This window comes from Lampetra planeri, chromosome 60, assembly GCF_965212315.1.
Source record: "Lampetra planeri chromosome 60, kcLamPlan1.2.h2, whole genome shotgun sequence".
NCBI lineage: Eukaryota > Metazoa > Chordata > Hyperoartia > Petromyzontiformes > Petromyzontidae > Lampetra > Lampetra planeri.
Genome location: NC_136166.1, coordinates 3,058,518 through 3,084,366, shown reverse-complemented (window position 1 = coordinate 3,084,366; position 25,849 = coordinate 3,058,518). Strand labels below are relative to the sequence as shown.

The 25,849-nt window shown below is 47.9% G+C and overlaps 1 protein-coding gene and 1 long non-coding RNA gene across 2 annotated transcripts in view; one reads left to right on the top strand and one right to left on the bottom strand.

Annotated features, from left to right (window-relative positions):
• LOC144736343 (beta-klotho-like) overlaps nucleotides 1–25,173 on the bottom strand; it is a 32,501-nt gene extending 7,328 nt beyond the window's left edge. Inside the window, exons 1-4 of the mRNA XM_078619012.1 lie at nucleotides 24,241–25,173; nucleotides 10,708–11,227; nucleotides 4,754–5,022; nucleotides 3,055–3,314 (exon numbers count right to left, since the gene is read on the bottom strand). Coding sequence (XP_078475138.1) covers nucleotides 3,055–3,314; nucleotides 4,754–5,022; nucleotides 10,708–11,227; nucleotides 24,241–24,957 — 1,766 coding nt within the window. The 5' untranslated portion in view covers nucleotides 24,958–25,173. The remainder of the gene's footprint in view (nucleotides 1–3,054; nucleotides 3,315–4,753; nucleotides 5,023–10,707; nucleotides 11,228–24,240) is intronic.
• Nucleotides 8,633–12,554, top strand: LOC144736344 (uncharacterized). The gene is made up of 2 exons (XR_013588761.1): nucleotides 8,633–9,929; nucleotides 10,505–12,554. It is a non-coding gene; the product is annotated as an uncharacterized LOC144736344 (long non-coding RNA).
• Nucleotides 25,174–25,849: the final 676 nt, after the last annotated feature.

Sequence of the window (25,849 nt, the reverse complement as noted above, 5' to 3'; positions counted from 1 at the left end):
CATGGTACATAAAATACAGAAATTAATATCTGGTACAAAATATGTATTACCAAAGCTATCAACAGAAGGTGTGTACCAGATTAATTGCTCTTGTGGCAAATGCTATGTTTGGCAGACAGGACACATGATCAGCACGAGACTAAAAGAACACCAAAGGAATATGAAATACTCCAAAATACAACTGTCTGCAGTGGCAGAACACGCGCGCCAACAAGGACACTCAATTGATTTTCATAATGTTGAAGTTCTGTGCAAAACTAGCAACGACTGGCCAAGACTAATTAGAGAATCTATCGAAATTCAAACAAATAAAAAGTAATTGTAACCGTTCGGATAGCTACCAACTTAGTGCTGCGTGGAAGTGAATCGTCAAATAATACATTTAAATACATGCCTATGGAGGGCACCATACTTCAATGGTGATTACCGTGGGTACGGCTATTTTAATACACAATGGACAGGAAAGATAAGATAAAAGGGCTCGCATAATGCGCAGGTTGGCTCATTAATCCCCCCCTACCCCCCTTTGCGCAAGAGCACAGAAGGGTGGTCACCACATCTACGCCTCTATATAAGGAACGAAACACACAAATCTGACTGTCGCCTGATGAAGCTAGTTGTAATTGTGTATTGGCTCTCCAACACACTGGTGTGCTGTGCTAGTGACGAATTGGCATGTTCTGTTTATGTGACAATCCGTACTAGTTGGCTGTGTCGGGTGGTGGCAGGTTTTAATGACACATTTCAAAATTTACGCGATCTAACCCTCCCAAAAAACCTCTATTATGGATGATATTTGTCGCGAAAGCCTACATGTTACACACTATTCATTTAATGTTAATTGTATTCTTGTGTAAAGGGGAGTTTGAGTGTCTATGATGGTTGGAAACTACGAACATAGTATCCCGTTGACAATGCTCAGTCGTGAAACCCTATCCATCCGTCATTCATTTGAGGATGCAACTCGCTGTTTACCATCCCGAAGCTTAAAAAACACCAACACAAAGAAAACAAAACAAAACAAAAGAATAAAATTAAACGTTCAACAACTCGGTATGCCTCGGTCATAGGCAAACAAAATATGAGATGAGATGGCGTGAGTAATTAATATAATTGCAATCGTTTTTCACAATGAACAGAGTTATAGCCCTTTTTCAGTCTACAGCTGGGTAAAGGCCTTCCCAATGCCACGTAGACTCGTAAACTAGTTACTACTGGCCAACACTAATAAGAGAACCTATTGAAATTGAGAGAAATAACAAATAATTTAACCGTTCGGATAGCTACAGACTTAGTGCTGCTTGGAAGTAAATCATCAAATAATACATTGTATAAATGCATGCCTATACAGGTCACCATACTTCCATGGGGATTACCTGTAAACAGACTATGACAGTTACTGCTTGCGTCTTACTTGTAGCCTCCACTCCCCCTACCCCACACCCCCACCCTCCCTGTCTCTCCTCCCTGGCTCCTCCCCCCCCCCTTCTCTTTCCTATATGGCATCTTGTTGCAGCAGCCCCTTTTGCCCACTTCAGCAATTGTTTCTTGCTGTGGTTGTCCCACCTGATGATGGACGCTTGTGTTGTGCCCGAAACGTCGTGATTTAATTTATTTAATTTTATACCTATGTGACTTTACCGAAAGAACCAAAGAGTATGGATCCCTGCAGTCACGAAAACTTAAAATCTAGATAGGTACTGCTATTTTAGTGCACACAAACGACAGGCGGTACAAGAAGAATGGGCTTTCATTATGTGCATGTATAATGTACGTTGGTTACCATATAAATAACCCAACCGGTAATGGATACCTATTGTAATGTATATGCATTTATAGTGGGTTCCCACGGAGACCGGAGACGTAGCTTAGAGGCAACACGGTTTATTAAAATATTGTAACACAAGGCCCCTTTACCCCCGCTACTTGGGGAGGTATGGCCTCTGGGCTGACGTGCCCTATCACTGGGACTACGGGCTCTGAGTCCTCCGGCTAAGAGTGACCTAGGGGACGCTATGCTGACCCGACCCAGCCAAGGTGCGGGTCTCGACCACTGGCCCGCGCTCGGCCACCGGCCCTTAAAAGGACATTGGGTCCCAGGGATCCCAGGGTCCTAGCCTAGCCGGTCTTCAGTCTTCGTCTTCAGAGCACTGCCTCGAGCCGTCCTGAGGTCCGTCTTTTATACCCACCTCGGGGACTCTCCGCCCCCGGTACTGCCCCCTTTCTGGAACCTTCCAGGGGGCTCTGGAATAACCCCCAACCCCTCACCTGGAGTTGGGGAACTCGGCCTCTCAACGGTCCGGCTCTCTCTCTCTGTATTTGTCTCAGGGTGACACCCCCTACAGGCCCGTGTCCGCAACTACAGGTAAGTATACATAGGGCGGCGGGTGCTGTGTATTTCCGACGCTACATCACCCCCCCCCCCCCCCCTCGTAGCACACAGCCGTCTCGGCTGTGAAATAACAATAAAGACCGTCGAGAACGAAAAACGAGTACTTGTGCCTCAATAAAAAAACATCAACAACAACAAGAAAACAAACACCACCACAAAAATAACCCAACCCGCCTGTGTAAATATACACAGCAATATACACACCAGCGAGGCGATGGCCTCTTGATTTCACATTAACAGGTTGAATTTCTCACGCCAACGTGGCCACCTATGGACGCCGACCTCTACGTCGCGGTGGCTCTGCGATCTTACATTAACATGCTAATCTCTCACATTAACATAGCCACCCGCGCACTCATCGCGGACACCACTCTCCGATCTTACATTAACATGCTAATTTCTCACATGAACATCACTAGACCCTGCCACTTCGTTTATGACCCTAGGACTACACACTATAAAACAGCAGCTTTCCTACTCTTTCCTCCTGATGACGATCGCTTGTGTTGTGATCGAAACGTCATAGTTTTTGGTTGTTTTCTTTGAAACATCTACGTTATTTTACTGAAAGACCCAAAGAATATGAATTCCTGATGCCACGAAATCTTTAAGTCAAGATTCAGAAAATTAAACTTGCAGAAGAACCGGAAGAGTTCCAATACCTGTAGTACTCAAGGGCAGACGAGTTGGTGGCACCTTCGCCCGTGGCGATGAGACTCCAGTTGAACGAGAAACGGTAGGCATTGACCTGGAGTTTCTTGAGCAGGGAGATCCGTTCCCTAATACCGGGGTAGTCTGGGCACTCGGAGCGGCGGCGCGTGGCCGTGAGTGCGGCAACGCGCTGCAGCTTGCCGTCGCCCCCGCGGTTCCATCTGTACACGGCGCCGTCGCTGAACTGCGGCGACACCGGCAGCGCCTCGACCTGAGAGCATGGGCAGACGTGGAGGCAACGAGACGGAGACACTGACGGATACAGAGAGATGACCAGATGTGGACATGGTCGTAAAGGAACATTAGTTTATATAGCGACAATGTCTCGCGATGCTCCATATACACAGTGAGCACGTTTATTTCATAGAGGGATAGAGGCAGTCTTTCATTGGCCGAGGAAAAAAGGAAGGGGTTGAGTCTGGGCTTGAACAAGGACAGAGAGTCGACAACACGGATGGCAGGAGGGAAGGGATTTCCACATGATGTGGACAGCAGAAGAGAATGAGCAACCTTCCAATGAGCACAGTGTCACTGGGGCCTTTGCTCCAGCAAATGATCATTTATGTCAGAGAGAGTGTAGAGTGGAGTAGAGTGAGGTGAGAGGAGAGAGGTAGGAGAGTGCATGGAGGGGAGTTGAGCAACATGAGAGGGGAGAGGTAGACAGTGGTGAGTCCATGGGGGACCTTGAGAAACATTGCCTATAATTTTAACATTGGTGAAGTATAAACCGAACTATAAACTTTTCTTTATCCTACCAGGTAAGGCTCACTGAACTATATAGCTCTTTTTCAGAAGACAAATTATATCTCAACGAAGTGGCTTATGTGGAAATGTATAGCAGTCAAATACTCTAAACGCATGTTGATTCTAAATGTGGAGGGATCAAGAGAAAAATCCACGCGACCACAGAGAGAACATGCAAACTACAAATTCCAGGCATCAGGCTTGTGATTTAATACATGACCTCCTGTATACCAGGCGAGGTACTTAACATCTCCCCACAGTGGCGCCTCAGTGGCGAGATGTATGGTAAAATTACCCCCATAACCCATACCTAGTGGGGCAGCCCTCGTTCAGCCAAGGATTTATAAAAGGGCTGTTTTTGAATGTGGGAAATTAAAGCGTTAAGGTGGCGCATGGCTGTAATCTAGCACTGTGGAGGCAGCGAGGGTTGGTGTATCACACAATTCTTGTGAAAATCCCTTCTCATGAGCGTTAAGATGATGCTATGCACTGGCTCTCCAGGAGAAGGCAGTACAGCAAACATGTGGACTCCAGCTGTTCCATCTGTATAGGATAGAGTGTTTCCCTCCTTGCACGCATGGGTTTTCTCTGGCTCCTCCGGTTTCCTCCCACATTAGATTGGCCATTTAACGGTGCCGACTCACCGCGTGGCTGCTGCCTTCCCGCTCATCTGTCGTTCCTCCTCTCGCCACCTGAATCATTCTCTCTCCTCTACGAGAAGTAGCAAACACTGCGCAGTGGTGGCATTGCAAAGATACAAATTCACTTTATTATTATTAATAAAAGTGTAACCTGCACCTCCCGCTCATTTACCTCCGAGACACACGTTGGTTTCTGAAATGGCCAGGATTGTGTCGCGAATATAAAAATGCGGATCGCCGCTCGCCGCATCCATCCCAGCGGTACCTGCACAACGCCGTCACTGACTCCCCACAGGAAGTCGCAGGGGAACGTGCCGTTGGCGAAGGCCCTCTCCTCGGACGCCGGCAGGCCATTGCTGGCCACGGCCTGCTGGTAGAAGTGCGCGGAACTCTTGGGCCACCGCCGCTTATCCTCGCTGGAGAAGTCGACGTGGAAGAGGCCCCTGCGAATGGAGAAGCCGGAGCGCCACTCGAAGCCGTCGACGAGCGACCAGGCCGTGTAGCCGACAAGCCTCACGCCATCCCAGTGCATGGCTGCGTGACAACAAAGAGCACGCAGTCATGCGCACAGCGCCAGCCCGTGTGTCCATTCACTGCTGGATGAGGGTATCCTCTTGTCGTGTATATATGCATGTATGTTGAACTTCTTTCACACCACACGTAGCCAACCGTGCTAATTGGAGGTGCGGGGGAAAGACAGCATGTCAACACATGCAACTGGATCGCAATTCATGACATTCATGACACCGAGCGAAGAGGCTCAATTAAAACACAGTTCATACAAAAAATCTAGAACTCCATACGAATAATGTTAATGGCGACGGTCAGGAAAGCCTCAGTTGCATCGCAAAACTTTTTGTCAGGAGTGTTCTGACAAGTTTTCGCAGTACAGGGCGATATGTTGCTGCTGTGTGTAATCCCAATTGAGCAATTTTCAGGTAACTTTTAAGCATTGGAATGTTTGGACGATACCGGTACAGTAACTACATAAGTTGTTTCCCTACAAAGTCGCCACTGAATCACTACTCATGTATGCATTTAACATCGCATGGTATCGCTCTAAATTAACTGTCAGTGAGAAACTACTTTCCATGGCGGAGAGCGAGGCCACTGCGTGCCACATACATTATTATACAACACACCTTACCGGCCCAGTGTATCTCTACACGGCCATACTTCACGGGGAGTCCTCACTCTCTTGAGCTGCACGGCTGAGCGGTATGATACAGAATGCGGAGTGATACAGAACACGGAGTAATACAGTACGCGGCGGCATACCCTCATCTCAGTTCATTGTGGGCTGTTTTTGTTTTGATTTGTTGAGGTCATTTATCACCGCTTCCCTCAACATCAAGAAGTGATCTTAACTGCTTCAAGTGCCATGATGTGTGGGAAGGTGATCACATTGGAAACCAAATTAGAATCATTACGCCGTTTTGCAGCAGGAGATATGAAGCACCTGTTATAATGAGTGTGATTTGAAGATCAAAATCAGTGCCACATTCCTCTCAGTTTACTGGTGATCCAGGCAAAGGCATGACGTTTGTTTGAGGACTTAAAGGGTGAGGGTGGTGAATCAGGGTGCCAATCCAGCTATCAAAGCTGCTGTACCTTCAACAAGGTATGGACATTTTTACGTACGCAAGTTTAAATTCTTTCGCACCAAACGTAGCCAACCGTGATCATCGGAGGTGCAGGGGAAGGACAACAAAACTAAACACAAAAAGCAGTTCTAAAAAACTGAGTTTTCAATCTAGATTTAAAAGTGCACAGTTCCAGTGGCTTCCTAATATTGGAAGGAAGAGCGTTCCAGATGGCCACAGAAGCACATTTGAAAGCGCCGCGCAATGCGGTGACTATCTTTGTTCCATGGTTAGCCAAAAGCTGCTGTGAGGATGACCAGAGTTTGTGTGATGTTTTATGCTCCTTGACAAGATTAGCAAGGTATTGTGGTTCATGTGTAGTGAGTCCAACTGAGTCGCAGATGTTGTCTTGGGAGCAACACTGTTTATTACATCAACTCAACACAACATATCGTAACCTACACTCGGGTGTTGAATGCCCATCTAACCATGCTATGGCAGAACTAGACACGGTCCCGCTATCCTGGTCCGGACCACGAGCTGGGTCCCGGACCGCGTGGTTAAGGTATCATCAACCCGACGTGGATCTTCACTCACCAACAGTCAAGAACCCCGAGCCCCACACGGGGCCCCCGTTATATCAGCCTGGGCCGGGGCTGGCTCAGCCTCTCGCCCCGCCCACCTTCTCGTTCTCTCCAGCTCTTTCCCCAAGGCTCCCGAGAGCTCCTCTATACCACGTGACCCCCAGCGGCCCCTGTCCACCGGTGGCCCCCCACCAATATCATCCAGTCACGTGTCAGCAGGTCACCCAGAGTATCATGCCCCAACGTAACCCTGGCACTCTCTGGCTCCCTCACCAGGAGCCCGCACCGCATACTGTACCTGGTGCCCTCGCGCTAACCAGCGCTCACCCAAGCCCCGCTAGGGCTAGTACTGCGCCCAGTAACCAGCTATACATAATGGCAACATACTATCTACCGTGGCCTCGCAGGCCCGGCACCACATAGTGACATACCCAGTCACTACACATGTATGGCAAGCACTTTGTGTGTGCCACTTTGTGCTTGTCACATTGGGGTTGAATTCACATTGTTTAAGGTTAAGTGTGTGGGTCCAAAAGGGTTTGTGTGACTTCAAGTGATGACAAGGGACGTTATTGAGTTCCTGATGAATGGGGAGGCAAATGTTTTCCTCGAATCGCAGGACTTCCTGGAGAGTTGCAGCTTTGTGGTGGATGGGTGGGGGAAAGATGTGTGACAGCACGGGCAACGAGGGTGTTGGGGTCGACTTGAGGGCTCCAGCGATACACCACATTGCAGTGTTCAATTATACAAATTGAGTGTGACTACTTCTAGTCCATACTGGTGCACAGTATTCATATTAGTGCTGAGAGATCGAGGCTGAGTAATGCTGCGGTGCACCAGTCATCCATGATCTTGTAGAGGTCATCAGTGATCTTTAGTAGGGTAGTCTTAGTGCTGTGGAACTTCCGATATGCCACCTGCAACGGGTTGAATCTGTCCATTGTACAGCGACGTGGGGAAGTAACCACTTCAGACAAAAGGTGTTTTATGACCTTTGAAATCGGACTCAGGTTTGAGATCGGGTGATAGTTTGCAGTTGGACAGTCAGCGGCGCAAGCACGGCTACGCATGATTTTAGAATCGACATGTGGATGTAGGCAAGCGTGGGTGTCTCATTTGGCAACCGTGTGATGAACATCGACACCTATGCCACCGATGGTTCCAGGCTGATCTGGGAGAATGTGTTGCCTTCAAGTTAGAAACTGCTGTCTTGATCGTCACTATTTTATTAGTGTAGAATGTCCCAAGTACTGTGGACAGACTGGATTGACTGGTTTATCGTTGGTTGGAGTGTAGCAGACCCTTCACGATGCGCCACAGAGCATGGGAGTCGCGAGCTAACTCATTGACATGCAGAGCATAGAATGATCTGCTCGACTCAATAATGAGTCGGTTGGGATATCTGCAGGCTGCTCTGCAAGTGAATCGAACAATCTCAAAAACAGTTTTTTTTCAAAAAAACTTTGGCCTCCATGTCTGCTTTGCAGCGATCGCCTTCAGTGATATACCATTACTGCGCTCTTCCTGTTCTATTTGTGATGGGGACGTTTTCATCAAAAACAGCAATAATGTAATTTTCTAATTGAGCTGCAAATGGATCGACCGTCGATGCAGGTTTATACATGCTCATGATGATGATGACCAGATTTCTGACAAAGCATCGTGGTCCAGTCGTTTCCAGTCTTTGTTGTCACGGGTGGGTAAAAAATCGGTAACAGCACTTGCACATTACGAGACTGTGATCTAAAATATCGACTGTTTAACACGTAGGCTTGAAATACCCACGTTTTTATAATGTCAGTTACAGATATGTTATCAGTGGGTGTGAAGATGTGATATTTCCCAAGTATATTTCCCAAGTTACATGTTCTGCCGCTGACGTGCTGGGTTAAACTGACTGTCGATAATCTTGTGAAAGATCACTGTTGATTTTATCACAAGAACCAGACGGTCCAGGGCAGTTCAGGTCACCACAGCTGATGTAGCAAGAGTCAAGTAACCAAGTCTAGCAGACCGGAAAGCGCGGAAAAGAATTCTGACAGCGGTGAAGACGGCGGTCGATCGATGGATGACAGCAGTCGTAAGCCCCCACATGCTATTAGTTATTTTCACAAACAGGAGCTCAAATAGCGTGATTGTTAATGAGTCACTAAGAATTTTCACGCAACTGTCTTCAGGGTGAATTAGTGCGATTCCACCAGCATGTGGGCTGCTGGTGCCAGGCTTCTCACTACGATGGTGATGTATGATAGCGTAACTGTTAGGTCATCGCTTAATAACGTCCGCTGAGTCGTCAGATACCCAGGTTATGGTAACGGCCAGTAGTTCGAGTGCATAATCATTGATCAGATCGTGGGTCAGTGCCGTCTTCTTAACTATAAAGTGTGCGTTGACCAATCCAAAGTTGAGAAGCCCTGCTCCTTCATCAGTATGGTGATGAAGGCGCTCTTCTGTGATCGTGTGGATGTAGGGCAGAAGAAGAACTGACCAGATCTGCAACACAACAAGTGACGAGCATGCTCAGGTCGGGGTCAATATTTCCACAGCAGATCGTAGCACAGTGGGTGTAGACCTCAAGTAGTTTAAACCAGAAAGTCGGCCAATCAACACTCCCAGCTGCACGTTGGATGCTGGGCCGAGTCTGTTCGTGAGTCGGCAACGTTGGGTGAGATAGAATTGGTTTGTCGATCCAAGCCAAGAGAAGTTCCCGGTGTGGCCCGTCCATCACTCTCCAGGAATGAGGTGAGGCATTGCTTGACTACACCGCTCGGCTCGCTCAGCCAGAGTCCAGCGAGAGCAGAACCAGGCCGCAAGCAGCCTGGCAGCAAAGCAGAAGTCGCAGCGTCGCCATGAAAAGGTGTTGTTTCTGCTGTTGCGAATGTTGCTATTGCTGCTGTTGTTGTTATTGTTGTTGCTGTTGTTGTTTCGGTTGCTGTTGTTGTGGCTGCTATTTGCGTTACTGTTATTTCAGTTGTTGCTCTTGTTGATGCTGTTGTTGCTGTTGTTGTTGATGTTGTTCTAGCTGTGTGTGATAGAAATGGCCTGTGATGGGAATATTGTGTGTGAGCGGAATGCTGTGTGTGATTGGAATGAGTAAGGATGATGCAAGCAGGGAGGGCAGTGCTTAAAGTTTGCAGGAAAGCAACTCATACTTTGCAATGGTACAAGTAACTCGACCTAGAAATGAAGATGAAAGCTGTGCAACAGTAATTGGAAGTGTCCCTGTGGCACCAACACCTCACTCCACCTCGAGCAAGCTCCACAACCATCACTGGTGAGTGTTAACCTCACCTAACATTTTCTCTGCTTATAGCTACAGTTAATCACCTGTGCTATTATTAGCTTTTATTTCTTGTTAAATACTGTATATACTTTCAAAAAAGTTAATTATATTCTTAAGTATGATTCTAAAATTCCCAGGGACATAACCTTCCATATTTACATTGTTTCTTATTGGAAAATGGACGATTCCCCCCCCTCCCCCTAGTCACACGGCGTCACAAAGAGTCAGACCCCCCCTCAAATATGACGTCATAAAACTCTGTCCCCCCCCCCAAAATAAAACATGCTTCAAATCGCTTTAAACTATTGTCATTGTAGTGCGTATTTAATGTGGCGCTGCACTCTGATGCTGTAGGAGAAAACATTTATTAAAAAGTCAATTTAATTAAGTAGAACGTGTTGTCTATATTTATTTAAAGTTGCGCATTTTGATGTGACGTCATATTTCTCAACCCCCCCCCCCTCGTCACACATCGTCCCCAAATGTCTGACCCCCCCCCCCCCAGGGGCGTGACGTCATGTATAAATGGCCCCTAACGTCGTTTCAATTAATGTCGAGTTTTCCAGGAACGCAAACCCGTCGTTAAGCGAGGAGTTACTTCTTATTGCATGGAGAAAATCAGAGAAACCGGAGGAAACATGAAAAACGGGGGTCGGTGGGGGCAGGGGAGGAACATGCAGAAAACTCCACACAGGAAGGTGCCCGACTCGGGAATCGAACCCAGGCGCCCAGTCGCTGCGTGGCACGAGGGTGACCCACCCCCACTTACCTTTGAGGCTTTCGCCGATGAAGCTCTTGTGCACGTGCATGGACGCGGTGTCGTCGAGCCCGACATGTGCCTTCACAAGCCAACCCGCCTCCACGACGAGCACCTCGGGGTCGTCGTACTCCGCGCGCACCCAGTTGAGCACCTCCCTGAGCCCCAGCGACAGTCGCTGGCCGAACCGCGCCTTCGCCTCGACGCCCACGAAGTTATCCGGCCCGAAGGAGAGCGCGAAGAGGTCGGCCGTGCCGCGCACGGCGCGCCGCTCGCTCTCGCCAAACTCGGGCAGCGTGTGCCACAGGCGCTCCCGGAGCGAGCGCGGGTAGCGCCCGTCGCCGAATATGGGAGACGCGAACCAGCCCAGAGAAGCCTCGACAGAGCGCTGGCAGGCATCCGTTTCGGCCGCGGAGGGCGGTCTGCCAGCCCCCTGTGGCTGGACCCAGTGCGAGCCCAGCGCGATGGTCACCCGGCCGCGCTGCCGATGGCGGAACCGCGCGTGGTACACGTGCCACGCGCGGGCGTGCGCCTGTTGACACGTGTGTGTATGTGTGCACGTGTGTACGTGTGTATGTGTATGGGTGCGTGCATAACAAAGAGAAGTGAGCGGTGGTGCAGTGGTTAGTGCACTGCGCCACGAAGCCGGCTCCCCGAGTTCAATTCCTGCTCGTGACCATAAACAATAGTGACCAACGTTTTAACCAGTCCTGAGCCTCCCCGAAGTCGACCCAGCCTGAAATGAGTAGCATGGCGCAGTGTGTAGACTCGGCAGACAAAGGCGGTCGGGCGTGGTGCTGGCCACCCACCCACGAGTGTGCCGTGCCTGCCCTAATAGCTACTTGCTCCGAGAACTTGCTCCAACAATCTGTTAAGGGGCCGTCCATAAATGACGTCACGCCTTTTGGACGATTTTTTACCCCCCCCCCCCCTTCGTCACACAGCGTCACAAAAAGTCAGACCCCCCATCAAATATGACGTCACAAAGCTCTGCCCCCCCCCCCAATAAAACATGCTTCAAATCGCTTTAAACTATTGTCATTGTAGTGCGTATTTAATGTGGCGCTGCACTCTGATGTTGTAGGACAAAACATTTATTAAAAGGTCAATTTAATTAAGTAGAACGTGTTTTCTATATTTATTTAAAGTGGCGCATTTTGATGTGACGTCACATTTCTCACTCCCCCCCCCCCTCGTCACACATCGTTACAATATCTGCCCCCCCCCCAGGTGCGTGACGTCAGTTATGGACGGCCCCTAAAGGCTATGCAGGGGATCTTTGTATTTGCATTACCATGTCAAACAAAGAACAAGGCGGGGGGAAAAAATCACTAGGTATAGATGCTCAAAGTGTGTGGCAATAATGCTGCCCTAAAGCAGAATACAGTAACATATACAACCTATATCACAGCGTCACTGTCAGGCATTGGCCTAGCCCTAATAGGGTTCTTAATACGACACGTTTCAGGCAGTGGCCCAGGCAACGGCCATGAGCGTGGATATTGACCAAGACATTTTGTACAAGAAAAATTAACCCGTAAAAACTAAGTTTTTCACTATAAATCCTTTATATGCGTGGCATCGGTTTTATTTTATTATTCATTTCTGTTTTTCTTGAGTAAGAGTTTCATTTTTATCACATTGGTATTTTAAATTAAATATAAGGAAAGTCGTATATAAGGATTATAAGGTTTTCAGTTTTTGTATGATTGTTTATATTGTACATTTTTGTTGTTTTCTTGAATAATTTTCTGTGTTTAGGAAAAATATATGATTGTGTTAGTGACATTTTTTTTTCCCTAAAAAGTGGAAAATGTTGGAAAAAAAATTTCAGGAAAATAAATTGTCACGCACAACGAGTCTGTGTGCAAAATGTCAGCTTGATTGGATCACGAGAAGTGGGTTAAAAAACGACCGAAAGATGTACACGGTCGTAAGCGCGCAAGCAAGCAAGCAAGTGAACTTAATATAAAGGATTTAAAAAAAAAGCTGCATTGTGTTCAAAGAAGCGTGGAGTGTTGGCGCTCTGCCGAGAGCGACGGAGCGAGGAACCCGTGGGGTTAGAGGTCGACGTACAAGTACGTCGACGTCGACCTCGACTCAACGCGTTTGACTGACGAAGACGTCGATAGGCTCCGTCGGTGGTGAAGGGGACGGCCCTGGTGCCCTCGTGTTGACTTGCCTCTGGTGCTGGACTCCTTACGCCGTGCTTAAACTAAACCGGGACACCCTGTTCACTCTTTTTGCCTTCCCTTTTTGCTGTCCTCTGCGATCTTTTATATGCATGGACGGAGTTTGCGGGGGGACATCTTCGTTAATTTATTTTCAAGTAGCTTACAATTAAGATTGTACATTAATTAATTATATGCACGCGCGATTCCTAATGTGAGGGACAAATCAATCCATCGATCAAACTTTATTTCTATATAGCACTATTCGTGCAAAAATAATGCAATGCATAGTGCTTTAAGTGCATGAACAATAAAAGTGAAATTGTGGGCAAAACCAAATCACGTTGGAACAAATTTCTAGCCAATACCTAATACAAATAACACATTAATAACACATTAATGAAAATTAATAAATAAAAATTACACGTTAAAAGTGAACCCCTGCCCCCCCCTCCCCTCCAAATACAGAAGTCAAAACTCCACCGATGCCTCTTAAGTCTCGCGATATATCCTTCACCTCGTTCGTCTCAATTTCCGAGTTCTCGCCAGGGGAGCGCCGCGATTTAATTCGCGAATATCGACCATTCGTCGTCCGCGTGGCCCTGCGGTGTTCTCTTGGCGATAATAAATATTTGCAGGTTTGTCGCTGAAAGGACATTTCGGTTTGACCTCGGCACTAGGCTCATAAAAGCGTTAATGGCTGGCAGCACTCTAGACCCAAACCGGCCGGTACAGGCCTTGGGGGAGCGTTCGTGTGCTGGGAAAAACGTTTGAAACGATCCGCCGCAAAGAGCCGCTTTGTATGGGGATCAGACGTCCGTAAAGAATGCGCATAAAACCCGCGCCGCGCCCACTGAACCTCGACGTTACAATTATTTTTGTTTTAGATACCGCGTGATGCTTGTGACAAATTTGCGGGAGGATTTATTTTGGGGGGGAAATGGGAATCTCAGGGAGCTGGGGTTCACGGTGCAGCGTGTTCACCAACCTCGAGATACAAATTATGAAATATTGTACAGAGTTAGATGAGAGCAGGTTGGGGTGTTAAATAAAACAACAAAATAGTAACTCAACTATGAAAAGCATCCATCGCTGCAATGTGCAATGTGCCCATAAATATTAAGTTGCCAACGAGTGCACATTGCGTGCTATGCCACGGATCAGAGTAGGGTGTTCGTCACTGCGTCTTTGGCACAATTCTATTCTTGCGCATGATGACAGTAGCAATGTGTTCTGGAGCTAGATGTCAATGTTAAGGTCTGCTGCTTCAGCAGAGAGAGAGAATTCGTGTAGTTTTACTGGTAGGAACCTCTTGGTTACACCAGCCCACAGGGGATGATTGTGTCCGTCCATCCGTCGTGCAGTGAGGAGCTGGGTGGGGAGGGTGGGGAGGGGCTGGGTGGGGAGGGGCTGGGTGGGGAGGGGCTGGGTGGGGAGGGTGGGGCTGGGTGGGGGGTGGGAGGGGTGGGGCTGGGTGGGGAGGGGCTGGTCACCCCGTGGTGCCCTTATAAAACTCAGCGTTTAACCTTCTCACGCCGGTTTGTGCCCGCCCTCACAGTCAACCATATTTTCGGAATACACCACGCCGCCGTTGACCCTGGCCATTGACCGAGCAACCCAACGTTCCTACCAGCTCCCTCCGCAGGAAGGTGTTAAGGTCTGCTGCTCACGACAAGAGGGCTTCAGCAGAGAGAGTTCGTGTAGTTTTACTGTTCCTCCTCCTCCATTGAATTGGCACAGACTCCAGTGGTTCACTGTGTGGTCCATAGTTTGGGTTGCATGGCCACCATGTGACTTGTCTTCAATGTGTTTTTATGTACCTCTATGTGTCTATGTAATTCTGTGAGTGTCAATGTGACTATGTGTTTATCTATGAGTTCACTATATGGTCCACAGTTTGGGTTGCTTGGCCACAATCACACTAATGTGACTTTTCTTTAATGTATACAGGAGGCATGTGCATCGGTTTGGCACAATAAGTCAATTGAACGTCTGCAGTGCCTAAATACCACAAGCATCTTGAGATCGGTGATGTTAACGGGGGGATAACTGTAAATTCTAGATTTGAAGCTTTCGTGACTGCAAGGAATCATATTCTTAGGCTTTTTCGGTAAAGTCACGTAGGTAAAACATCAAAATTAATGAAAATAAAATAAAACAAAAATCACGACGTTTCGGAGGCAACACAAGTCTCCGTCATCAGGTGGGACCGTCACAGCCGAATTAGCTGCATCAAGTGAGGCAATGATTCAAGATGTAATCCCTTATAAGCAAGTTGAAGGGGGGAGGAGAGGGGGGGGGAGCTCATCAGAATGTGGTAGCCAATGAATGGAACGTATCGGGAGGGAGGGGGGCGGGGCTCAAAGACAGCACGGAGTGCTAAGTACAACGCATCGGGAGGGGGAGGCGGGGCAAAAAAATGGACGACGGCTTGGACGCGGTTGCTGCTGCACACGCCAACACAATGGACAGAGAGGGGGAGGGGAGGTCTGATACACATGATAGACAAAAGAACGAAAATGCCCATGTTTATACCAATGCTGGCTGAACAATGAAGAGAGTACTGTTAAAAAATAACTGGGGATGTTAACACTCGGTAAAGTAAAGTAAAATAGTGCCTGTCAGATAAGATGGTCCAAAAAAGTGTAATTAAGTCTTTTTTGCGTGGTTGATAACATCTTTCCAATGATTACTAAGTTTGTACCCATCATCACGGTTGAAATTATGTCTGTGTTTGTATATTTGTATGGCTTCGTGTACAAACCTTTGATGGTAGCCGGGAGGTTTGCAGAGAACCTTGGTCTCGGAAAAGACAATTTCATGAGAGCCCACCGAGTTGTAGCAATGATCAGCAACGGCAGAAGAATCAGTTCTGCCGTGTTTCAGATCTGACTTGTGCTCGCGGACACGATCAGAAACATGACGTTTCGTTTCTCCAATGTAGCAATCACCACAAATGCAACTCAATTTGTAGACTCCAGGATACTGTAAGTCAGGAACGACATCCTTCACAGATGGAATCAGATCACGGATTTTATGCACTGTACTGAATCGGACTTGGATCTTATGTTTGTTTAGAATTTTGGAGATCTTTTTGGTCACGCCTGCTATGTATGGTAACGTGATGGTTTTGGTCGGAGTTTCATATGGCTGTTTCTGTGTGGTGGGAGAGACAGCTTGGCGGATAGTACGGTCAGAGTATCCGTTCATCCTGAGGGCCCAATGTACATGTCTTAATTCACCGGTCAGGTGGTGTTTGTCAGAAATGCCATGGGCTCTGTGGTATAGCGTTTTGATGAGATAATTCTTTTGAGATGGGTGGTGGTGGGAATCCGGTTTCAAGTAGGAATCTGTGTGGGTGGCTTTCCTGTAGACAGAATGTCCCAAGGATCCGTCAGGCCTCCTCTCAAACAGAATATCCAAGAATGGTAGTTTACCGTCTTTCTCCACTTCCATGGTGAATCTGATGGATGGGTGTCTAGAATTGATGTGGTCCAAGAAGTGGTTCAATGCTGGGAGGCAATGTGGCCAGATGACGAAAGTGTCATCCACATACCTCTTCCACAGGGAAGTACGCAGGGTGGATGTCTGGATGGCGTCTGATTCAAACTTTTCCATGAACATGTTGGCTATAACTGGTGACAAAGGGTAGCCCATAGGGGTACCCTCATTCTGTTTGTAGAAGGTGCCATTCCAGGTAAAATAGGTGTTGGTGAGGCAATGCCTAACCAGCGCAGGTGCATCAGAATTCAATCCATGTTGGACTAAGTCCTCAATTATTGTTAGGGTGTCCGGTACTGGGACTTTGGTAAACAAAGATACTACATCAAAGCTGACGAGGATGTCATCAGGAGATAGTACCATGTCCTTAACCATAGAGACTAATTGGGTTGAGTTGAGTACTGCCGAAGAGGTCTTGCCTGTGAAAGGGAGCAGAGTATCTGATAGAAAACGGGCTAGTTTGTACGTAGGAGAGTTTATCGTCGACACAATGGGTCGTAGCGGGGTGCCTTCCTTATGGATTTTGGGAAGACCATATGTTAAGCCACATTGTTGAGCTATCATTTGTGGCTTCTGGAAAAGAGCTACATAGCTCAGTGAGCCTTAGCTGGAACAATAAAAGTAGTTTATTTTATTTGTTTGCTTCATGTGGGTTTGGTGTGTGCGATTTTGCGCTCTATATGCGGCTAACCTGTCTTCCAAAATGTAGCTAAAGGCGGTTTTAATTCACTCCACACGCGGCTATGCGGCCAGACGTGGGACAGCATTGTGTGTGTACTATGTGTGTGTATGTACAATGTGTGTGTACTGTGTGTGTGTACTGTATGTGTACCATGTGTGTGTACTGTGTGTGTACCATGTGTGTGTATTGTGTGTGTACCGTGTGTGTGTACTGTTTGTGTGTACCGTGTGTGTACTGTGTGTGTACCGTGTGTGTGTACTGTGTGTGTACCGTGTGTGTACCGTGTGTGTACCGTGTGTGTACTGTTTGTGTGTACTGTGTGTACTGTGTGTGTACCGTGTGTATACCGTGTGTGTACTGTGTGTGTGTGTAGTGTGTGTGTACCATGTGTGTGTACTGTGTGTGTACTGTGTGTACTATGTGTGTACTGTGTTGTGTGTACTGTGGTGTGTGTACTGTGTGTACTATATTGTGTGTACTGTGTTGTGTGTACTGTGCGTACTATGTTGTGTGTACTGTGTGTACTATGTTGTGTGTACTGTTTGTGTGTACTGTGTGTGTACTGTGTATGTGCTGTGTGTACTGTGTTGTGTGAACTGTGTGTGTACTGTGTGTGTACTGTGTGTGTACTGTGTGTGTGTACTGTGTGTGTACTGTGTGTGTGTACCATGTGTGTGCATTGTGTGTGCACCATGTGTGTGTATTGTGTGTGTACTGTTTGTGTGTACTGTGTGTGTACCATGTGTGTGTACTGTTTGTGTGTACTGTGTGTGTACCATGTGTGTGTACTGTGTGTGTGTACTATGTGTGTTTACCGTGTGTGTACAGTGTGTGTGTGTACCATGTGTGTGTACCATGTGTGTGTACTGTGTGTGTACCGTGTGTGTACTATGTGTGTACTGTGTGTGTACCGTGTGTGTACTGTGTGTGTACCGTGTGTGTGTGTACTGTTTGTGCGTACCATGTGTGTGTACTGTTTGTGTGTAATGTGTGTGTACCGTGTGTGTGTACCGTGTGTGTGTACCGTGTGTGTATACTGTTTGTGTGTACTGTGTGTACTGTGTGTGTACCGTGTGTGTGTGTACTGTTTGTGTGTACTGTGTGTGTACCGAGTGTGTGTGTACTGTTTGTGTGTACTGTGTGTGTACTCTGTGTGTACTGTGTGTGTACTGTGTGTACTGTGTTGTGTGTGTACTGTGTGTGTACCGTGTGTGTACTGTGTGTGTACTGTGTGTACTGTGGTGTGTGTACTGTGTGTTTCTGTGTTGTGTGTACTGTGTTGTGTGTACTGTGTTGTGTGTACTGTGTGTACTCTGTGTACTCTGTGTGTACTCTGTGTGTGTACTGTGTGTGTACTGTGTTGTGTGTACTGTATGTGTATTGTGTGTGTGTAATGTGTGTGTGTACTGTTTGTATGTGTACTGTGTGTGTACTGTTTGTGTGTACTGTGTGTACTGTGTGTGTGTGTACTCTGTGTGTGTACTCTGTGTGTGTACTGTGTGTACTGTGTGTGTGTACTCTGTGTGTGTACTGTGTCTGTACTGTGTGCGCTGTGTGCGCTACTCGGTAGGCATCTGTCTCCTCGTGCGACTTCGCTTTGTGCGCCCTCTTCTTGGAACGATCCTACCACTACAACCCCATAGAGCGAGGGGGGAACGCTGTCTTGTAAATATTGCCTGCAATAAACTACATTGTAACCAATATAGTATACCTGGTTATGTTTGAGCAAGTTTGATGGTCTGCGTTCAGTTATGAAAGAAGAAAATAAATCATGTAAATGTATAAAAAGATGCAGGCGCAGCCCTGCAATCGCTTGCTCACGCCACTGCTGGAGGAAGCGACCTGCACGAGAGGGAGCTCGACGCAGCCCCTTTAAGATGGTATTTAGCCTACTCTTCCACGTTGGGGTCTTGAAAGATGTGGGCGTTCAATCAATCAAGTATTTATTTCTATAGCACTATTCCGTGCAAAGGATGCCACCACCTGCCCCACCTGCCGATGGACTGCGGTTAAATCCATTTACATAGCTGGGTGGACCCAGTGCCAGATGATCCTAGTAGCAAAAGTGGCTACTACATATGCACTTTCAAGGGCCCCGCGCTAAATGCTTTTACGCTATCAATTCAGGTTCAGTGATTCTGCGCTTGCTCTATTACTATAGTACTATACCACCTTCAACGTTTACGAACGACTTGGTGTTTGTTGAAAGTTAGCGATTTTTTTAGTATCATTTGGCTGTATTGCAAATAAATAAAATATAATTACTATGCAAGAAAAACATTTGTGTTTTAAAAATGTTTTTATTTAAGGCCCCCTGCATAACATATGCTATGCAGGCCCCACACTAGCTTAATCCGGCACTGGCTGGACCAGAGGTGGTAGGGGTGGATGGGAGAGGGGTGAGTTTAGAAACTTGCACAGTCCTTTTTCAACACGCCGCACCGGTGAGATCGAATGGAACCGTCCGACCACGACGCAAGGGCAGCGCAACGTCACGACGGTGGAACTCACACCAAAAAAAAATGCTTCTGCTTCGCCGATCTGACAAAGAAAACCGAAGGTGCAGAACAAGGTGATCAATCATATGGGTCTCCACGCAAGCGCCGCTCAGCTGCCGGCCGTGTGGCTAAATTGTCAGCATCAGGGAACCGGAGAAGTGGCAGGATTCTAGCGAGGGCTCTCAGCCAAAAGTCTCCAGACGCACAACCACGGGCGTTCGCGTATTTCTCGGCTGGCAGGAGAATGTAAAGCGATTAAACAAACAAACAAAAAATGCGGTAATTTAGAGAGCCTCGTTTGGTCGACTGTTCGACCGAACATGGCAATAGTAGCAGTGGGAAACAGAATCTTTGTTACACGTTGGTGGTCTACGAAGCGTGGTGGTGGGAGTGGTTTTGCGCTGCGCTATGAACCCCAACAACCCGAGTTGAATTCTTGGCCATGGCGTGACATCTGAACCTGTCCTGGGCTACCCCTCCCTCACTAACCCGCATTGACCAGTGTGGGGAAGTATGGTCAAGCACTCCCCTCCCCCCATGATCGACACGGCATGGGTGGGAAGGGGGCTCCATCCAGCAGTGGATTGACAAAGGGGCTGTACTTATAAAGGGGCTTTAAAATAATACATTTTAAAGAGTGGTGCATGCTTAGGAACAAGTTTAATTTGCGCTCTTTTGGCAGCTCCGGCAGACGACTGTAACTAAATAACTAACTTCATCGGTAGGGTAATTCATCAGGATTGCGGGGTCTGCAAGATCACATTTGTCCAAAGAGGATTGATACCAGTGACATTGATTTAACAAGTTACGCGCCGCGAGCTGGGACACGTTGTCGATCAGTGGATGGAGACCGTAATCGACTTAACAATGCGACCGCCCCCACAGCCTCTCTCCCGAAGGCGGGAAACCCCCGACAAGCCACGCCCAGCGTGACGCATTCCGCGATGATGCCGTCACCAAACCCCGCCCGTCACCTCCCGCCCAGCGGCACACGTGGAAACAGAGGTAAGACCCCCCCCCCCCCAACTAATTTGCATGTATGTCGAACCTATTTCGCACCGTACGTAGCCAAACGTGATAATCAGAGGTGCGGGGGAAGGACAACAAACTAAACACAAAACGCAGTTCTAAATAAGATTATTCGAGTGATCAAACTGACAACATAATCCGAAGAGTAAGCGGTTACTCAACCCATCGGAATGGCTTTCGCACTGTACATAGAAATCCGCGCTAATCGGAGGTTAGCACGGTTGTTGATGCATGCACTGTCTTTGCAAGTGGCTTGTCATTGAAGGAGATTGTGTGCCCAGTGTTGTAAACATAAAATTTTGTGAACACAATTTAAATTGCTGCACTGCGTCACACTTACAAACTGTGGACTTCCACGGGGATGATTTGCCTACAGTTGCTTATTTTCAATATATTATGACCAAGCCAGGTCACACCGCAGGCTTCACACGTGCAAAGACGCCAAGAAAACTTAACGCACGATAATACAAAGCCACCCCATGCTAATAGACAACACGGACGTCCAGAACGAACACCTCATTCGAGACCCAGACATCACACCTGGCTTTGACATTTCTCCTCCAAGACACTGGTGTAACCATCAACTCACCAATTCACTCACCCACTCACCACTGGTGTAACCATCAACCGCATCACAACTTCGATAAGCTGATGGGAACATCTCCTTCTTAAATGGAACATTAAAGACACACGCCAAAGTGGTGCCATTTTGGCCATGCAACCCAAACTATGGACCAAATAATTAACCCAATGAGATGTATAAGATATACATTGAGACATAAACTCAGAGATACAGTGAGGGAAAAAAGTATTTGATCCCCTGCAGATTTTGTACGTTTGCCCACTGACAAAGAAATTATCAGTCTATAATTTTAATGGTAGGTTTACTTGAACAGTGAGAGACAGAATAACAACAGCAAAATCCAGAAAAACGCATGTCAAGAATGTTATAAATTGATTTGCATTTTAATGAGGGAAATAAGTATTTGACCCCTCTATAAAACATGACTTAGTACGTGGTGGCAAAACCCTTGTTGGCAATCACAGAGGTCAGACGTTTATTGTAGTTGGCCACCAGGTTTGCACACATCTCAGGAGGGATTTTGTCCCACTCCTCTTTGCAGATCTTCTCCAAGTCATTAAGGGTTCGAGGCTGACGTTTGGCAACTCGAACCTTCAGCTCCCTCCACAGATTTTCTATGGGATTAAGGTCTCGAGACTGGCTAGGCCACTCCAGGAGCTTAATGTGCTTCTTCTTGAGCCACTCCTTTGTTGCCTTGGCCGTGTGTTTTGGGTCATTGTCATGCTGGAATACCCATCCACGACCCATTTTCAATGCCCTGGCTGAGAGAAGGAGGTTCTCACCCAAGAATTGACGGTACATGGCCCCGTCCATCGTCCCTTTGATGCGGTGAAGTTGTCCTGTCCCCTTAGCAGAAAAACACGTAGTGTGTTACCAACTATTTTCTTGGTGACTATGGTCCCAGCTGTCTTGAGATCATTGAAAAGATCCTCCCGTGTAGTTCTGGGCTGATTGCTCACCGTTCTCATGATCATTGCAACTCCACGAGGTGAGATCTTGCATGGAGCCCCAGGCCGAGGGAGATTGACAGTTCTTTTGTGTTTCTTCCATTTGCGAATAATCGCACCAACTGTTGTCACCTTCTCACCACTCTGCTTGGCGATGGTCTTGTAGCCCATTCCAGCCGAGTGTAGGTCTACAATCTTGTCCCTGACATCCTTGGAAAGCTCTTTGGTCTTGGCCATGGTTGAGAATTTGGAATCTGATTGATTGATTCTGTCAACAGGTGTCTTTTATACAGGTAACAAGCTGAGATTAGGAGCACTCCCTTTAAGAGTGTGCTCCTAATCTCAGCTCGTTACCTGTATAAAAGACACCTGGGAGCCAGAAATCTTCCTGATTGAGAGGGGGTCAAATACTTATTTCCCTCATTAAAATGCAAATCAATTTATAACATTTTGACATGCGTTTTCTGGATTTTGTTGTTGCTATTCTGTCTCTCACTGTTCAAATAAACCTACCATTAAAATTATAGACTGATCATTTCTTTGTCAGTGGGCAAACGTACAAAATCAGCAGGGGATCAAATACTTTTTTCCCTCACTGTACATAGTGACTCTATATAGAGATGCATTGAAACACAAAGAGAGAGGGACACACATAGACACTCTACATAGCAATATATTGAGACACACAGAGCTAGAGACACATTGAGACTCAAAGATACATAGAGACTCTATATAGAGATACATTGAGTCACACAGCTAGAAACACATCGGAGCCGTCCATGAATGACGTCACGCGATTTTGGAAGATTTTTGACCCCCCCCCCCTTCGTCACACGGCGTCACAAAAAGTCAGACCCCCCCCTCAAATATGACGTCACAAAGCTCTGCCCCCCCCCCAAAAAAAAACATTCTTCAAATCGCTTTAAACTCATTGTAGTGCGTATTTAATGTGGCGCTGCACTCTGATGTTGTAGGAGAAAACATTTATGAAAAATTATATTTAGTTAAGTAGAACGTGTTGTCTATATTTTGATGTGACGTCACATTTCTCAACCCCCCCCCCCTCGTCACACATCGTCACAAATGTCTGACCCCCCCCCCCCCAGGTGCGTGACGGTAATTTATGGACGGCCCCATAGACACTCAGAGATACATAGAGACTCAAAGAGATACTATGAAAAAAACCAAGCCACAGTAGTGTAATTATGGCCATGCAAGCCAAACTATGGACCATATAGTATACCACTGTCTGCGCTCCTTCAATGGAGGAAAATCAAAAGTACACAAACTCTGTCCTGGAGCCCTTTCTTCGTCGCTCGCAGACCGTGAGAAGTAACATTATCGTGGTTGCTGGTCAGCAGCTATTTCCCATTGCCGCCCTATACACATAGTGGGGTCCTCTCTTAACACGGCAAACTGCTGTTGGACCAACACTCATGAGTGCTAAACGTTCCAGCACTGGGTGATTACGATGACAGTGGCATGGAGTGGACCCTGAAAAAGTCGACGAATGGGAATTCCAATGAGATATCTACACTTTAGATCATACTGTCGTATAAATGTAACTACTTTGGCCGTTACGAATAACTAATGCACTGTGCTTTGTCAATCCGCTGATGGATTAGGGCCTCTCCATGCCATGTGGCTTGTGGGAATTATTTGACCAGAACTTCACCACGCAGCGTGGGTTGGTGAACGCGGGGAGCATCGACGTTGCAGCATAGTACAGTACGACAATCGTTTTGCTGCAGTGCCCTCTGTTGCCCACAGCGTAGCCCCGGAGCACTGGGAGAAAACCCCACGCCCTATCCCCGTACAGATGGAAACAGATGGCGATTAGTCCAAACTTCCTCGACCGCCTTCTCCTGGCGGACCCAGGGTATGGCACCTCCCTCGACGCCCACGGCAAGGGAGTTTCAAAACCCATCCGTGCGATGATCCACCAACCCTCGCTGCCGCCTCCACAACGCTGGACTACAGGCAGCTATGTGCAGCAGCAGCAACGTAGCCACCGCAACCACCCGGCTCGGCACCAGCGCTGCCTGGCGTCTACGCTGTGCACCCCACCCCGACGTTGTCACAGCCAAACCCCCCCGACGCCCTCTTCCCACGACAGGACCAGACTTCACGTTACCTTAATGAGGTTGTGGGCGACGAGGTAGGGGGCTCGGTGTGAGCCCGAGACGCCGGGCGCGTGCAGCCCGCTGCCGTAGCCGTGCATCGCCACCGCGTAGGGGTTGTTCACCGTGATCCACAGCTTGACGCGGTCTCCGAACGCCTCGAAGCAGAAGGCGGCGTAGTCGGCGAAGGCGTCGACGACGCTTTCGTTCTGCCAGCCGCCCGCGTCCTGCAGCGCCTGCGGGAGGTCCCAGTGGAAGAGCGTCACCACGGGTTGGACACCGGCCGCCAGGAGACGCCGGATGAGCCCGTCATAGAACCGCACGCCTTGCTCGCGGGGCCGCCCCGCCACGCCGCCCGGGAAGATGCGGGTCCAGGCGACGGAGAAGCGGTAGTGGGAGACGCCGAGGAACCTCAGCGCCTCCAGGTCGCCGTCCAGGTGGTGGTAGCTGTCGCTGGTCACGTCGCCCGACGGGCCGTGCCGGGCGTGGGTGAAGGTGTCCCACACGGACGGGCCCTTGCCGTGGGTCCTCCACGCGCCTTCCACCTGGTAGGCCGACGTCCCAGTCGCCCAGATGAAACCGGGAGGGAAGCCCTCGTCGGGCAGCAGAAGCCGCTCGTCTGGATAGGACATGTTGAGGAAGGTGTCCCACACCCTCTTCCCGTCGCCCGCCCGCGCCTCGACGACGTGGGAGACGGAGTGCAGAATCAAAATCCAAAGCAGAGTGGCCATCGCTGGCAAAAATAAATTAAAGGTTCCTGGCGATTTTATGTTTTTTCGTGGACCGGTTCAAAAATTATGGCCGGTGCTCATGCTGCTGCTGCCTTTATTCCGGCAACTCCGGCCAGTGCTTGCCTGCGTCTGTGGCGCAAGGCATAAACTCCCAGCACTTGGCATTCGCAAACATCGGAGCAGGGGGCCCTGTGACTCAACAGCGTTATATATCAGCCACCCAAGCTGGTTGGAGGACTGTCAATTATTAACCGTTTTAATGCTAATCGTGGGTTGGTATAAACGGTTTTCGTTTGGTTCCCATTATGGGCGTTTTCGAAGGACTAATTGTTTTGGGGAAAAACACTATTTTGGAGTAGCGAGGCTGAGTTAGAGCCACAATTGTTACGAATGTACATGCTCTCTCTTTAAAAAACCCATAGCAGTTTTAAATTCGATATTGAATACTGTTAATACGTTAGAGAAGTACATTAATATCGCAGGAGCATGAAATATACGCACTTGCCCATAGAAACGTAACGTTTTAAATTAAGTTACATTGTATTACTATATAATTAAACTGTACCGATTTAATATTGTATTATGCAGCAGTGACAGCAGGTCAAGGGTCAAGTTCAGAGGCAGAGTTAAGACCACACAGCTGTGTACGGTATTACTCATTAGTTCTAGAACATTGAGTACTCTTTAGTGGCGATTACAGTGCAGATCTTAAGGTATTACACGTAGCTTAACCCCACGAAAACATACCGAGACATAATCTATGGTGATTAATTGTGTTTGTTGAGTCTTTGAGCCAGGCTGGGACAGGACTGCGCAAGGAGGTAACACCGCCAGCACTTTTCACCCAGGAAAACGGACAGCACATAAATAAAATGACTTTCAAATTTTTATA